Here is a 15,470-nt window from a genome sequence, read left to right as displayed (position 1 = left end):
TTTGTTGAACCTTTGTATGATTTTTTAAGTCTCAGTTTCATTAATTCTGCCCTGATTTTAGTTATCTCTTTTTTTTTCTAGCTTTGGAATTAGTTTGTTCTTGTTTTTCTAGTTCCTTAAAGTGTGGTGTTATATTATTAATTTGATATCTTTCTAGGTTCTTGATGTAGGCATTTAGCACTATAAACATTCCTCTTAACATTGCTTTTGCCACATCCCAGATATGCTGTTGGTATGCTGTGTCTCTGTTTCCATTTGTTTCAAATTGCTGTACAGCAGTTTTTTAGTTTAATTAGGTCTCACTTGTCAATTTTTGTTTCTGTTGCAATTAGTTTTGAAGACTTACAAATTCTTTGCCCATGCCAATGTCCAGAAGAGTTTTTCCTAGATTTTCTTCTGGGATTTTTATAGTTTGAGGTCTTGTATTTAGGTCTTTATTCCATCTTGAGTTAATTTTTGTATATGATGATTGGTAGGACTCTAGTTTCATTCTTCTGCATCATACTTCTATTTGCTCAGGTAAATGATTTGCCCAAAGTCACAAAGACAGTCATTGGCAACTAAGGATTGAACTCAGAACTCCTAATAATTTCAGCCTGGTTTTCTATTCATTCATTCATTGTTCATTCAACAGATGTTAACTGTATTTCCTAATCTACACTGTTTTGGTATAGGTTCATTCTACTTAAGAATGTCATACTCATCAATACCGATTGCCTGACAGTAAGTCCTTAATTTTTAAACCATCTATAGGCTCATATCCTGTTTCTTATTCCCAGGGCTGGCAAAGGAGAGAAACCAGACTTGACTGGTCTTTGGGATCAGAGGAAGTTTTCTGTTACTAAAAGTGATTCATAGACTAGCTGCCAATTACACAAACTTAGCTCACCTAATGTAGGCCTTATCTCCTAAGCAGGCTTGGTCAGCTCCTGAGACTTGTTACCAGAAGAGTTTTCTGGGTGGCAGATGCCTACTGCTGCCTCTTTTTAGTCCCAGAACACTGTGAAAATTTGGACTTCATACAGATCATGAAGCCAAGGCCCAACTACCCATTGGCTGCTAGGCCACATCTGGGCCTTTTTGATTCCAAAAGCCTATGCCTTCAGGTCCACCTTATAGTTTATGTCTTCCACCAAGTCTAATACAGGGCCTTTCCCCTTGAAGGAGATCAATCAACGATTGTTGGCTTGAGTAGAAAAGTTGTGTTTTTACTTGGAATATAAAAAATAAAACCAAGAAAACATTATCAATAATCATACTCAGTCTACTGTTCACATTTTCATGTACTACCTCATTAAGTTGCTCATATATTCTACTTTTTTACTTACTATTAAATTGCATTTTATAATATCAATTAAAATTCTCAGATTAAAAAATTTTATGGATACATACTAGGTATGTGGGATACATGAGATGTTTTGATACAGGCATGCAATATATAATAATCATATCATGGAGAATGGGGGCATCCACCCCCTTAAGCATTTTTCCTTTGAGTTACAAATGATCCAATTATACTCTTTTAGTTATTTTTAAATGTACAATTAGATTATTATTAACTATAGTCACCCTGTTGTGCTATCAAATAGTACACTTTATTTTGACAGGATCTCACTCTGTCACCCGGGCTGGAGTGCAGTGGCACCGTCTCAGCTCACTGCAACCTCTACCTCCTGGGTTCAAGCAATTCTTCCACCTCAGCCTCCCAAGTAGGTGGGATTACAGGTGTGCCCCTCCATGCCTGGCTAATTTTTGTATTTTTAGTAGAGACGGGGTTTTGCCATGTTGGCCGGGTTGGTCTCGAACTCCTGGTGTCAAGCAATCTGCCCGCCTTGGCCTCCCAAAGTGCTGAGCCACCACACACAGCCTCATTCTTTCTATTTTTTTGTACCAATTAACCATCCCAACCTGCCCCTGCCACCTTCCCACTACTCTTTCCAGCCTCTGGTAACCATCCTTCCACTCTGTATGTCCATGAGTTCAATTCTTTTGGTTTTTTAGATCCCACAAATAAGTAAGAACATGTAATGTTTGTCTTTCTGTGCCTGGCTTATTTCACTTAATATAATGACCTTCAGTTCCATCTATGTTGTTGCAAATGACAGGATTTCATTTTTTTTATGGCTGAATAGTATTCCATTGTGTATGTGTACCACATTTTCTTTATCCATTCATCTATTGATGGACACTTAGGTTGTTTCCAAATCTTGGCTATTGTGAATAGTGCAACAAACATGCAAATAGTGCAACAAACATATCTGTTCAAAATACTGATTTCTTTTCTTTTGGGTATATACTTAGCAGTGGGATTGTTGGATCATATGGTAGCTCTATTTTTACTTTTCTGAGGAACCTCCAAACTGTTTTCCATAGTGGTTGTACTAACTTACATTCCTACCAACAGTGTAGGAGGGTTCCCTTTTCTCCACACCCTCACCAGCATTTGTTATTGCCTGTCTTTTGGATCTAAACCAAAACATTTTTCATAAATATAATTTGGGTGGCTGCACATTATTCTGGTTTTCAAAGGTATCATTATTTAACCATTCTGATGGTCATTTCAACTTTTTTCTCTATTAAAAGTAATTCTCAGTGTAATTGTTGAATCTAATTTCTGATAATTTTTTAGGTTAGTTCCTTAGAGGCAGCATTACTGAGACAAAGAAAAAAATTTCAAATGCTATCCATATGTGTTATCAAATTGCCTTTTGGAAAGGTTATGCCAGTGTATATATCCAACAGAAATAATGCTGCTATTTTAAAAATTACATTAGCACTTTTTCCATTTTAAAATTTTATTGTAAATTGACAATTTATTATTGTCAATTTATATATTTATGGGGTACAAGGTGATTTCATGATTTATGAATACAATGAAAAATAGTTAAATAAAGCTAATTAACATATCAATTACTTAACATACTTTTTTTTGCAGTGAGAACATTTGAAATTTACTCTCTTAGCAATTTCAAAATGTACAGTGTTCTATTATTAACTATATTTACTATGCTGTGCAATAGATCTCAAAAAAATAAAACCAACTTATTCATCCTGTTTGAGACTTTGTACGCTTTGACCGTCATCTCCCCATTGCCCCCACCCCATAGCCTCTGTAACCACCATTCTACTCTCTGCTTCTACCAGTTCCATTGTTTTAGATTCCACGCATAAGTGAGAACATGTGGTGTTTGTTTTTCTGTGCCTGGCTTATTTAATTTAAGAATGCGGTTGTTTTGATGCTGGAATTAATACTGTTCTCTTTTCCCAGGCCTGGAATGCACAGAGAATATTCAAGGAGGCCGAGAAGTTCTTTGTATCTGTTGGTCTTCCTAATATGACTCAAGGATTCTGGGAAAATTCCATGCTAACTGATCCAGGAAATGTTCAGAAAGTAGTCTGCCACCCCACAGCTTGGGACCTGGGGAAGGGCGACTTCAGGTAGTGGGGCTGATACTTACACAACTGATACTAAATGGGAGACAACAGAGGCAGGCTGAAGTTTAACTTGAATTCTTTCTCTGCTTTTCTGAGCACAGAAAAGATAAGTTAACTCTCCTTGAACTAAGGCTGGGAGTCCAGGAGAGCACATTTCGGTTTTCCCAGGAAAAGAGGATTGCCAGCAGGCTCTAACTTGAACCTTTGGACCATCTGCTTTCTTTGAAATATTATGCATCCATTGGCATTGTATGGTAATGGGGATGGTTGCATCCATATCAGGAAAGATTTGGTGCTAAGATTTTTGGAAGATGGACATGTGAATCACACATTGATCTTCCCCTCCATGTTTCACTCTTGTGAGTGAGACAGAATAGGTGAATAAATAAGCCTGGATCGAAGGGAGAAAGTGGTACATGTCGTAAGAGAGACACAGGACATGCCTTATGGAGAATCAGAAGAAAACTGACCACACTTGCAATAGGAGATAGGATCAGACCGTGCTTTACAAGTGGGATTTGAATTAGGTTTGGAAAGACAAGAAGGATTCAGATACACAGAGTTGGGAGGAGGACCCAAGCTGTGAGAACAGCAGGATCAAATACAGAGAGGCAGGACCTGACCTGTGTATTGAAGTCGGCAAGTTAGGCTAGAATGAGAAATAAGTTAAGGAGGGTTTGTGTAATGTGGCAGAATGAGCACAGGCTTCGGAATCCTAGGTGTGTCACTTAATGACTATGCAACCTTGGACAAGGTCTTTAACTTTCTTTGGTTTCGGTTTCCTTATTTTATAAAGTAGAATAGTAACTCCCAGGTTGCAGGCTTGTGAGAGCCTTAGGTTGGATTCCTTAGCTTGAAAAGGAGATCGTTTCAGAAATGCTTCATTGAGGAGAGCTCTGAGGCAGAGGGGAATGAGGGAAGCAGGCTGGGACAAAGGAGGGAGGTAAGGAAGGATGTGATCTTTACTGGAAACTCAGCCTCAGCCTTATCCCATGAAGTTCTTTGGAGCATAACTTGAGCCACAGACTAGGCCACACCTCAAGACAAGGGGACTAGCCTTTTATATTAGGCAGTCTTTGACTGTGGACTGCCCCAGAGTATGGGGGAGCATAACCCCCATTTGGTCAAAGGCAGTGAAGGGAGCAGCTGTTGGCCCTTATCAGCTGTGACTCAGGCAGCTAGGAGATGGTGGATAAAATCTCGGCAGGTCCCCACCAGCATTGACTAGGATAGGGATTGGATCTACAATCCTTTTCTGTAAAGGGCCAGAGAGTAAATAGTTTAAACTTTGCAGATCGCTGTTGCAACTACTCAGCTCTGCCCTTGTGACATGAAAGCAGCCATAGACAATACACAAACAAATGGATGTGGCTGTGTGCCAAAAAAAATTTATTTATAAAAACAGATGGTTGGCCAGCAGGCCATAGTTTACTGATGCCAGTGAGGCTTAAAAATGAGAAAGTATAAGTAAGTTTTCAAGCACAGAATCTTACATACAGTAGGCAGTAAATATATAGTAGTTATTTTTATAATTATTTCAGAAGAGAATAGAGAGAAACCAAATTAGAAAAGTAGGTTGGGGTTGTGAAAAGAAAGTAGATTTACTGAGCATAAGATGAATACATAATTGAATATTTCCTTACCTTCCCCCTTTCTCTTGCAATGCGTGGATTACCATGCCCTCCCATTATCCCCTCCAGCTCACTTTTCTCCTATAAATATTGAAGCCCTCAAAATTATTTTTGGAGAAAGGCACAAACCACAGACTGTTTCTATAAATTCTGTGTTCTTTTCTTCTGGGCATGTTCTTAACCTTGGCAAAATAAACTTGTGAATTGATTGAGACCTATCTCAAATAGTTTTTGGTTTACAGGGTCATATTGGTGTATAAAAGGTGGCTGAGTCTATTCTTGAGCAATGAGGAGGCCTCACAGGATATTGGAGGGGGTGGTGACATGATCCAAGTGGTATGAAATAAATTTGGGAACCTACTGAATAATGACCCCTACACCCACCTGAATGAAAATGCTCTTGCTAAGTTAAAAAGGACCACCATCTCATTGCCAAATGCAGTTCTTATCCCATTGGGCTATAGCAGCATTAGACAAGATTTACGAGTTGTCTTTCAAATGCTTTTTTTTTTTTTTTTTTTTTTTTTTTTTAACCAACTTCCACATTGTCATACTTTTCCAGATTTCCTTGAACCTCTCTGACTGTACTTTCTCCATCTCCTCTGAATAATCTTCCTCTCCCTACTCCTTAGGTACTTGGACCTTCTCTAGGTTTATCTTTGGTCCTCTTTTCTCGCACTCTATCCCTGCTCCATGGCCCATCATATCTACTTCCCAACTTACATGCTAATGATTCCCAAGTTTCAATTTGCAGCCCCTTCTACTATTTCTCTATCCTGGCAATACCAAACAGCTTGCAGTGTCCTGAATGCCACGTTTCCATCCCTCTGCCCCTAAGCCTTTCTCATTGAGCACTAGGAACGTCAAGTTCTGTGCCTTCTCCCGGGCAAACTCCTGCACATTGATTAAGGTCCAAATTGCTCATTGCATCCTCAGTCATGCCCTTCTTGGTGCTTCTAGAGGACTGTGCCTATGTTCACTCATTTTTATGCTCAAGGCTGTGTGTACTGATCATTTATAGAGTACTTGCCTCAGAGTTCTTGTAGCAGAGAACTCTGCTTATCTGTCTTCCTGGTAGTCTATGAGCAAGAGAACAGGATTCAGCAGTGCCTATTGCTTTATATTGAGCAACTAGTACTGTTTCTAGGACATAAAAGGTGGGTACTCAAGATTCACTGGTGAGGCCGGGCGCGGTGGCTCAAGCCTGTAATCCCAGCACTTTGGGAGGCTGAGACGGGCGGATCACGAGGTCAGGAGATCGAGACCATCCTGGCTAAAACGGTAAAACCCCGTCTCTACTAAAAAATACAAAAAACTAGCCGGGTGAGGTGGCGAGCGCCTGTAGTCCCAGCTACTTGGGAGGCTGAGGCAGGAGAATGGCCTGAACCCGGGAGGCGGAGCTTGCAGTGAGCTGAGATCCGGCCACTGCACTCCAGCCTGGGCAACAGAGCAAGACTCCGTCTCAAAAAAAAAAAAAAAGATTCACTGGTGAATAAATCTTGGAAAGATGATTCATGCTACCAAAACCTCATACAACTCCACTGTAATTGTTAAATGAAAGTCAGTGAGATTCATTTTCATCTTGTCCATTTTCATGCAGGATCATTATGTGCACAAAGGTGACAATGGACGACTTCCTGACAGCTCATCATGAGATGGGGCATATCCAATATGATATGGCATATGCTGCACAACCTTTTCTGCTAAGAAATGGAGCTAATGAAGGATTCCATGAAGCTGTTGGGGAAATCATGTCACTTTCTGCAGCCACACCTAAGCATTTAAAATCCATTGGTCTTCTGTCACCTGATTTTCAAGAAGACAATGGTATGGACATTTTCTCATGGGTTGTTTTGGAGGTTCTTTAATCTGATAGGGGCAAAGGTATCTAATATCTTATGTAGGAAATATTTACTTTTTGCGGCATAAGGTATAAGGTATTTACGGCTAACTGGAAATTACTACTGGTGAAAAATTTTAAGTATATATCAGAACATGTCAACTTTCGGTTTTGTATTATTGAAAAGGGAATAAGAGAGGTAACTGAATGAATGGACTTGGGATCCTGTGAAACATCTAACAGAAGTTTTTTTTTTTTTTTCTTAAAGATGATGAAACAGTCTCACAGAACTGAAATGGCTTGTCCAGTTAGTGTCTGCATTCTAACTAGACCCCTCTGGTTGTAGGTAAAAACTTCCCAAAACTTTAGAGTTGGAATAGATTCTAAAAACCATTCTATAGAGAAGTAAACTGAAGACAAGAGAGGGAAAGTAGCCTGAAGTCAAAATGCAATGTAGTGGCGGAACCAAAACAAGAACCTTAATCTGAAGCCTTTTCCATAATACTATGCAAAGCAAAGTATAGCTTTAAATTTTTGAATTCTTAAAGAACAGGTGGTTTAATATCAACATTAGAAGGGATTGAAACATTTTGTTCATCCTGCTGAAGCGTGAATTTCCCCTGTAACACCCCCTTAAATCTGTGCTATCCTTCAACGTTTCTGCCTGAGGCAGCCCATTTCCTTTTAGATGGCTTGGACTTGATGGAACATGACAAATGTTCAGGAGATGGAATTTCTTCAGTGAGGATGCCATGGCTTTTGCTTCTTCCTCATAAAAGGAGGACAAATAAAGCCTAATACCTTCTTCTCTTCCATGTATTCTCTCCTCTAATTTTAGTTATTTGTGACATAAAGATCAGTTCCTCTGTCTGGAGCATTTGGTCGATGAGATCAAGGTCATGAGCTCCATCCTTGAGTAGACAATTCACTTTGCCTTGATCTCTGGTTCCAGATCCTTGGTGATCCCACAAGGGCCTGGGAGTAGGCCAGCGTAAAGCCTGTCATCATGTTTGAAATAGTTACTGTAAGCATAGTCCTAGTGGCTTACAGACCAGTAGCTGCATCCTCCCATGAAGAGAGTAACCAAGGTAGTTAACAGTAACCACACTTGCTTCCTAATTTTAAAATATCATTAATTCAAGTCAATGAACAGATATTTTATTATTTTAAAATATTCCCTGACAGCAGGTAAAAATGGTTGATGACTGTTTCTTAAGATGGTATTAGATCAGTGATGAAATAATCTGTACAACAAACCCTGTGACATGAGTTTACCTATGTAACAAACCTGCACACATACCCCTGAACCTAAAATAAAAGTTTTTCTTTTTTAAAGATGGTATTAGACATGATTAAACCACTGGTTTGGAAAACTCCTGCTTTTTTTCTTGACTCTGCCCCGATTTGTGAATAATGTTAAATAAATTCCTTTATTCCTTCCATTCCTCTCTCCCTCTTTCTCTTTCTTTCTTCTTCCAAACATATTTATTGAGCACATACTGTGTGCAAGACATTTTTCTAGACACTAGAGACACAGTGATGTGAAAAGTAGGTAACATCCCCTGCTTACATTTCAATACATTTCCTTTGTACACTAGAGATGAACTCCACTGCCTCTTTATGTCACTGATAAAGGATAAAATGAAATAACATGATTTGTTAAAGCCTTTTACATTCTTGGTAAGGAAGATATCCTTATATTTAAAGTACATTGTACTTTCCACCATCCAGTGGATAGTGTCCTCCTGGGGGGCTCTTTTATTTCCCCTCCCTGATTTACAGGCTTTTCACTGAATCTGTTTAGCATTTGTTTATTTAACAAAGACTCACAGAAGGCATCACATAGCAGACGTGGGACTAGGTTATACAGTCTTAAATGAGACATTAACAGTCACTGACTTCATGGAGCTTTCCAGAATAAACAGTGTGACTGGGAAAGTGGATGAAATAGCTCTAATGAACTCTGATAAGAGGTATTTAAGGGAGGAAACCGAAACTAATGAAGAAAATGAGGATTAGAAGTAACTTTGGGTTTTTATTTACCTGTTCTGTTTCAGGGCTTCAACTTACTCCAAATCCCTTAGCTGAGAAAATAAATATATACATATTATTATGTATACTGTCAATTTTTCTCATGTATCCTTATAGTAAGTATATCTTGAGGAATAATATTTTGAGGTTAGGAAAATTATCTTTAACACAAAACATCCACTGTCATCTTTATCGTAATATTTATCAGTTTCCATTCTACTTTCAGAAACAGAAATAAACTTCCTGCTCAAACAAGCACTCACGATTGTTGGGACTCTGCCATTTACTTACATGTTAGAGAAGTGGAGGTGGATGGTCTTTAAAGGTGAAATTCCCAAAGACCAGTGGATGAAAAAGTGGTGGGAGATGAAGTAAGTCAATGAATATGTAATCAGTAAAATGTTTCTAATGAGGTTGCTGTGTATTTAAAAGCATTTGACTGGCGTGTACACACACACACACACACACACACACACACAGAGGCACACATTAACTAACTCCTTTTGGTATTTTTAGTTTGTTATATTTTATATTTTAGTCTCCATTTGGATGCCATCTCCTCAGATAAAATTTCCTTGGGTCAGGTGACACTACTTCATACTCTATATTCTTAAGTATTGGCTTACTCATTAAACCATGATATTATGTTGAAAGTGATCAATTTATCCATTTTACATACTCTTTTATCCAGCCTTTTAAACAAAATGGTGACCCCACATTTTAGGCAAAGCACTGGGGATACAATGCTAATAATTTCAGGTATGGTCCTCAACCTGAAAAAACATTTAGTTTATGGCAGGGTGTGGAAAATTAAACCACTGCAATGTGTAGTGTTGTGATGGAAGGGTACAGGGTCCGTTAATGTCCAGGGGAGATCCAAAGCCCAACTGGGGGTGTCAGATGAGGAGAGGCACTTAAGCCCTGAGAAAGATGTAGGTGTATAGGGGGAACACAGAGAATTCCAAGCTAGAGAGAATCTGACACATTTGGGCAACAGTGACCATTTCCATAGTTGTAGCACTACATTACTCATTGCTGTATCACAAGTGCCTCACACTGTGCCTGTCACATGCAACTATGAAATAAATAGGTTTTTGGATGAAGGAATTTTAAGAGAAAAAGAAAAGGAAAAAAAGAAAGGAGAGAGGGAGGGAGAGAATGGAAAAAAGAAAGAAATCTATCTTCTTTTTACCATCTTAAACCCTCGTCAATTATTTCTTTCTTTGTTTTTCTTATATTTTCTTTTTGAAGTGAAGATCTCATGTGTAACAAGCAGTTCCACATGCACAGGTTTAAAACAGTACACTTCTTCTGTCAAGATTCTCTCTGTTAACATACATCTTACGTGGGAGGAAATATGCAGCACCTATAAGAACTGTTTCTAGTATTTAAATATTACTGAAGTTGTGTCTACAGTGATCCTGCAGTTTTAAAGGAAAAATGTATTCCATTTAATCAAGGTCAAATACATGATTTTGCTACCTTTTTTTCTGGCTAGATTAATCTTTTGATCCCTCTTAGCTTATTTTAAAGGCACATGGAATCAGATCCTTAGAGTGATTCATTAATGCATCAATTGTTCCTTTGTTCAATAAATATAAATGAATTCTTTCCGCAGTGACAGGCACCATGTTTGACACTGGAATTAGAGAGAAGACCAAGACACAGCCCCACCCTCTAGGTGCTCAAGTCTCTAGGGCAAGAAGTTACTCTAGGTGAATAACAACAAAACGGGAGATAAATGGCAAAGGAGGCACAACTAGAGAAGGCTAAAGGAGATTGGGGGTTAATTCTGCCAGAAGGTGGATGGGATCAGGGCCAGGCTTCACAGAGGAGGGAACACTTGAGCTGGGTAGGCGTGGAGAGTAAGTAAGATTTCAATTTTATTAAATTCTCTCTGCCAGGAGTACATGAAGTGTGGTGCCTGAGAGGAATTATTAGGGCTTTCACTGTACACTTTTGGCCATGCAATGCACTTTATGAATTTTATTAAATTAGTCTTTTGAAGACATAGCTATTTTCCAAGGGTATATTCTGGCTGAATTAATTAAAACTAAGAGATAACCACATAATGAGCTTTACTCTGATTTTTAAAAAATTTTTATTTATTTTTTATTTTTGTAGGTGATTTTTTTTACATTGTTTCTATTTCACTCGACAACCATTTCTAATATAAATACCATTGATTGACTGGACACGGTGGCGCTTGTAATTCCAGCATTTTGGGAGGCTGAGACGGGTGGATCACTTGAGGCCAGGAGTTCGAGACCAGCCTGGCCAACATGGTGAAACCCCGTCTCTATTAAAAATACACAAATTAGTTAGATGTGGTGGTGCACACCTATAATCCCAGCTACTTGGGAGGCTGAGATGGGAGAATCGCTTGAACATGGGAGGCGGAGGTTGCAGTGAGCCAAGATCGTGCCACTGCACTACAGCCTGGATGACAGAGTAAGACTCTGTCTCAAAAAAAAAAAAAAAGATTGATGAAACTGCACTAGTTATGCCCACCTGCTTGTGATGGGTGATCCACAGCTAATATATTGTTTTCTTTTCTCCCCAAAGGCGAGAGATAGTTGGGGTGGTGGAACCTGTGCCCCATGATGAAACATACTGTGACCCCGCATCTCTGTTCCATGTTTCTAATGATTACTCATTCATTCGGTAAATTACAGTTTTCTTGTTTCTGTTTAACTTCTAGGGTTTGTGGACAGCTGTGCTAATAATGACAAAAAGTAGGGATAAATGAAGTGATAATTATAATTTTTCCACCCGTAACTACCAAGCTCAATACAGATGCTCCTTGCTTTACAATGGGGTTACGTCCCAATACACTCATCATAAGCTGAGAATACCTTAAGAATACACTGAATACGCCTAACCTATGGAACACCAAAGCATGGCCTAGTCTACCTTAAACGTGCTCAGAACACTCACATTAGCCTACTGTTGGGCAAAATTATCTAACACAAACCTTACTTTATAATAAAGTGTTCAATATCTCATGTAATTATTTAATACTGCACTGAAAGTGAAAACCTTTGGGTACTTACCATTAGCATACACAACTGAAAGCACTATTGTAAAGGCAAAAAATCGAAAGTCCAACCGTTGTAAGTTGGGGACTGTCTGTATAGATGATCGATTTCAATTCAATTTAAATTAACACAATTTATTGGGTTCAATTAAATTTGTGTGAGATCTTGTCCCTGTCATCAAGCAATCAATAGTATCACTGGGAGAAATAAAAAGTAGTTTTGTTTGTCTTCTTGTTACTGGCAGTTTACTGTGCATTGTAACAGAAAGAGAATTTTTAACTTGAAGTCCAAAAACATATGTTCTTCACCTAGTAACCCCAGTCCTTGAATTTGCTGGAGCTCAGTTTATTTGTAAAATGAAAATAATATTATTGACCTGTTATAAGGATGGATTCGCATCATTTATATGAAAGGGCTATTAATCTGTAAAACACAAAACAAATGTTAGCTAACATTTAACAGAGTAATATTGCCATGTTTATCAATGGATACATAAAATGCAACTAGGTTATGATGAGGGAAGAGTTCATGTCTGGAGAAAGAGATTCGATCAGTATCTCTTTGGTTACTTGGGCCCCATATTTAAATATATGCTCTAATCTATAACTCTAAGACAGTAAGTAAACATAGTACTGCTTTTTTGTTTTTGTCTCTTGTGCAGATATTACACAAGGACCCTTTACCAATTCCAGTTTCAAGAAGCACTTTGTCAAGCAGCTAAACACGAAGGCCCTCTGCACAAATGTGACATCTCAAACTCTACAGAAGCTGGACAGAAATTGCTGTAAGAAATACCTCAAAATGTTGAACCTCTCCTAGTATTCAATATTACTCATTTCCATGCCTAGGTTTGAATTTGATTTCTTTGTTCTAAAAAGAAAATTTTATGGCCTCAAAATGTCCTCATTTACAAACCAAACATTTAATTTGTGGTCACACAGGAACCTAGACCATACAACAATTGGATGGGCCACCTCTTTTCTCCCTATTATAACTACAGCCCTCTCTTTGTGGTAATTGGAAGGAAAGAGCGGTTGAGGGAGGAATATATCCATTAATATGCATTATTTTCTTATCTGCCAGAAGCAAATTTAGCCAAGTCAAAGAGAAGAAACCATAGATCATAGATGTAAATATATGTATAGCTGGAACCCCTCAAAAGGCCCTGAACCCCCTCTTTTTTGTGTAGCAATATGCTGAAGCTTGGAAAATCAGAACCCTGGACCCTAGCATTGGAAAATGTTGTAGGAGCAAAGAACATGAATGTAAGACCACTGCTCAACTACTTTGAGCCCTTGTTTACCTGGCTGAAAGACCAGAACAAGAATTCTTTTGTGGGATGGAGTACCGACTGGAGTCCGTGTGAGTACACCCAGTTGACAAGTTTCACACCCATTCCTTGTCTACTTCTTCTAGTCTCCTTTGGCCCCAGTCTCATGAGGACTTGTGACACAGCTGAGAATGTTTTCTTTCTCTATAGTACCTGCTTCTTTCTCTGCTGTGGCGACAGCTGCCATTTTATGGCAGAAAAATCACAACTGTCGAGCACCTATGTATGAGACATAGTGAAAGTAACTGTACAGACAAACACACACAGATGCATACACATACAAGAGTGTGTACTCTTTCAAGTCTGTTTTATTAACCTCATCTTTAAAATACATATTATAACTTTCTCCAACCAATTGTACTTGAATCCTGCTTTCCAAAGACAAATACTTTTTTTAAAAAACAATTTTAATGCTGTTATCTCTTCTTTCTGGCAGTCACTTTCATATTTCTAAATAATTTTCTTATATTGCTATTTTGTCATTGCTCAGTTTTAAACCTTCACTTTGGTCTACTCTTCCACTTCCATTTCTTGCTCTTCCAATAAGGCCTTATAATGATTTTTGGTAAAACAGTTATCAGTGTTTACATCACTATGCCTGAAGAGCCAAGTAATATACTATTTTGTGTCCTTTCTTATGTGGCTTGTTGTCTAAAAGTTTCTACCTGCCTAAATTTTTTGGCCTACCTAATTTGCTATCTACATTGTATTTGTTTTTCTCCCAAATATTTCAACATATCTATTCTTTTCAGTCTCATTTTTTTTCCCCTAAAGACTTCCCTCTTGGAATCTTACATCCTCCTGTCCCAACATTTGTTGTTCTCCTAGGTTGAATCCACTGCTTCCTAGATTCCATGTCTTCTTTCTTGGATTACCTCTTGTTTTTCTGGAGCACAGCCTCCAACTGACTGTCTAAGCAAGGGCACAACAGATCAACTGTTCTCCAAAGTGGTTTTAACCACACCCTGACTTCCATTCCTCTTCTTTTCAGCCCAGTATTATTTTCCCACCCTCACCTGTGCTTGAATTCCAAACCTCTTTTGGATTTTTTGGCTCTTTGTGGGTCTGTGCTCCCTCTGTGTACAAATTAGGTCATGGCTTCCTGTCCCTGAGAAAGCAGTTACCCCTCTCTCATCATTTCTCATTTTCCAAAAGTCTGTCGATACCTTTAAAAGATCCCTTTACTATCACTTTAGTGGGATCTTGGGAGGAAAAGGAAATAAGCACATGTGGGCAATCTGTCATCTGTAACCAGCAGTCTGCGATTTCTCTTTAATCAGATGCTGACCAAAGCATCAAAGTGAGGATAAGCCTAAAATCAGCTCTTGGAGATAAAGCAGTGAGTATTCTGGACCGTGAATTCATTATTTTTGAGTGCACAGTCTTCACATTAAATAGGACACAATAAACCCTTTTCAGGGTGATCTGAAAGAGGAGAGGCCGTGTGGTTCTTTTCAAAACTGTAAGTTCCAGATTCTGGCCTTTGGCTTTGGGTTTTTAAAGTAACACATTCCTTATTGGATACGCTATTCCTACTTTTTATTGCCTTGAAGGTGTTGTGAACTTCAATGAGAAAACATCTGTATCAATCCTTAAATATCAAATACCAATCCTTTCAATCGACTCTTGTCACCATTACTTTTATTCTAGAAAGATAACATAGTTGTATTTTGAAAGGTAGTTTGTTTTTAGAAGCAGTACAGTTAGGTTTTTTAAAATTTGTTTTGTTTTAGTCAATCATCTGTATCCTGGCTTCACTCAGGGTATGCCCCATGGACCAGCAGCATTTGAATCACCTGGAAGCTTGTTAAAAATGCATAATTTCAAGCCTAGCCCTGGACCACTTAATCAGAATCTGCATTTTAGCAAGCCTCCAGGTGATTTGTACTTACAATCAAGACTGGGAAGCTCTAATTTAGAACACTGCTTCTCAAACTTGGCTGCACAGTGGAATCACATGGGAAGTTGAAAAAATATTAATGCCTGGGTTATACACCTCCAGAGACTCTGATTGAATTGTTCTGGGGTATGGACTCAAGAGTTGGGCATCAAGAGTGTTTCAAGCTCCCCAGGTGATTCTAGTCGCAGCAAAGTTTGAGAACCACTTATTTAGAGAAATACATTTTGGGGGTAACAAAATATTTTACAGGAAATTATGTTATTTA

The 15,470-nt window shown here is 38.5% G+C and overlaps 1 protein-coding gene across 1 annotated transcript in view; it reads left to right on the top strand.

The window, feature by feature from the left end:
- ACE2 (angiotensin I converting enzyme 2) overlaps positions 1–15,470 on the top strand; it is a 46,683-nt gene that overhangs the window by 22,332 nt on the left and 8,881 nt on the right. Inside the window, exons 9-15 of the mRNA XM_025372062.1 lie at positions 3,269–3,438; positions 6,667–6,893; positions 9,164–9,308; positions 11,503–11,601; positions 12,637–12,759; positions 13,165–13,337; positions 14,586–14,644. Of these exons, the coding sequence (XP_025227847.1) occupies positions 3,269–3,438; positions 6,667–6,893; positions 9,164–9,308; positions 11,503–11,601; positions 12,637–12,759; positions 13,165–13,337; positions 14,586–14,644 (996 nt within the window). The remainder of the gene's footprint in view (positions 1–3,268; positions 3,439–6,666; positions 6,894–9,163; positions 9,309–11,502; positions 11,602–12,636; positions 12,760–13,164; positions 13,338–14,585; positions 14,645–15,470) is intronic.

The sequence above is a fragment of the Theropithecus gelada genome, chromosome X (assembly GCF_003255815.1).
Source record: "Theropithecus gelada isolate Dixy chromosome X, Tgel_1.0, whole genome shotgun sequence".
NCBI classification, from domain to species: domain Eukaryota; kingdom Metazoa; phylum Chordata; class Mammalia; order Primates; family Cercopithecidae; genus Theropithecus; species Theropithecus gelada.
The sequence above is the reverse complement of the archived record's forward strand: the minus strand, read 5'-3'. Positions and strand labels throughout refer to the sequence as shown.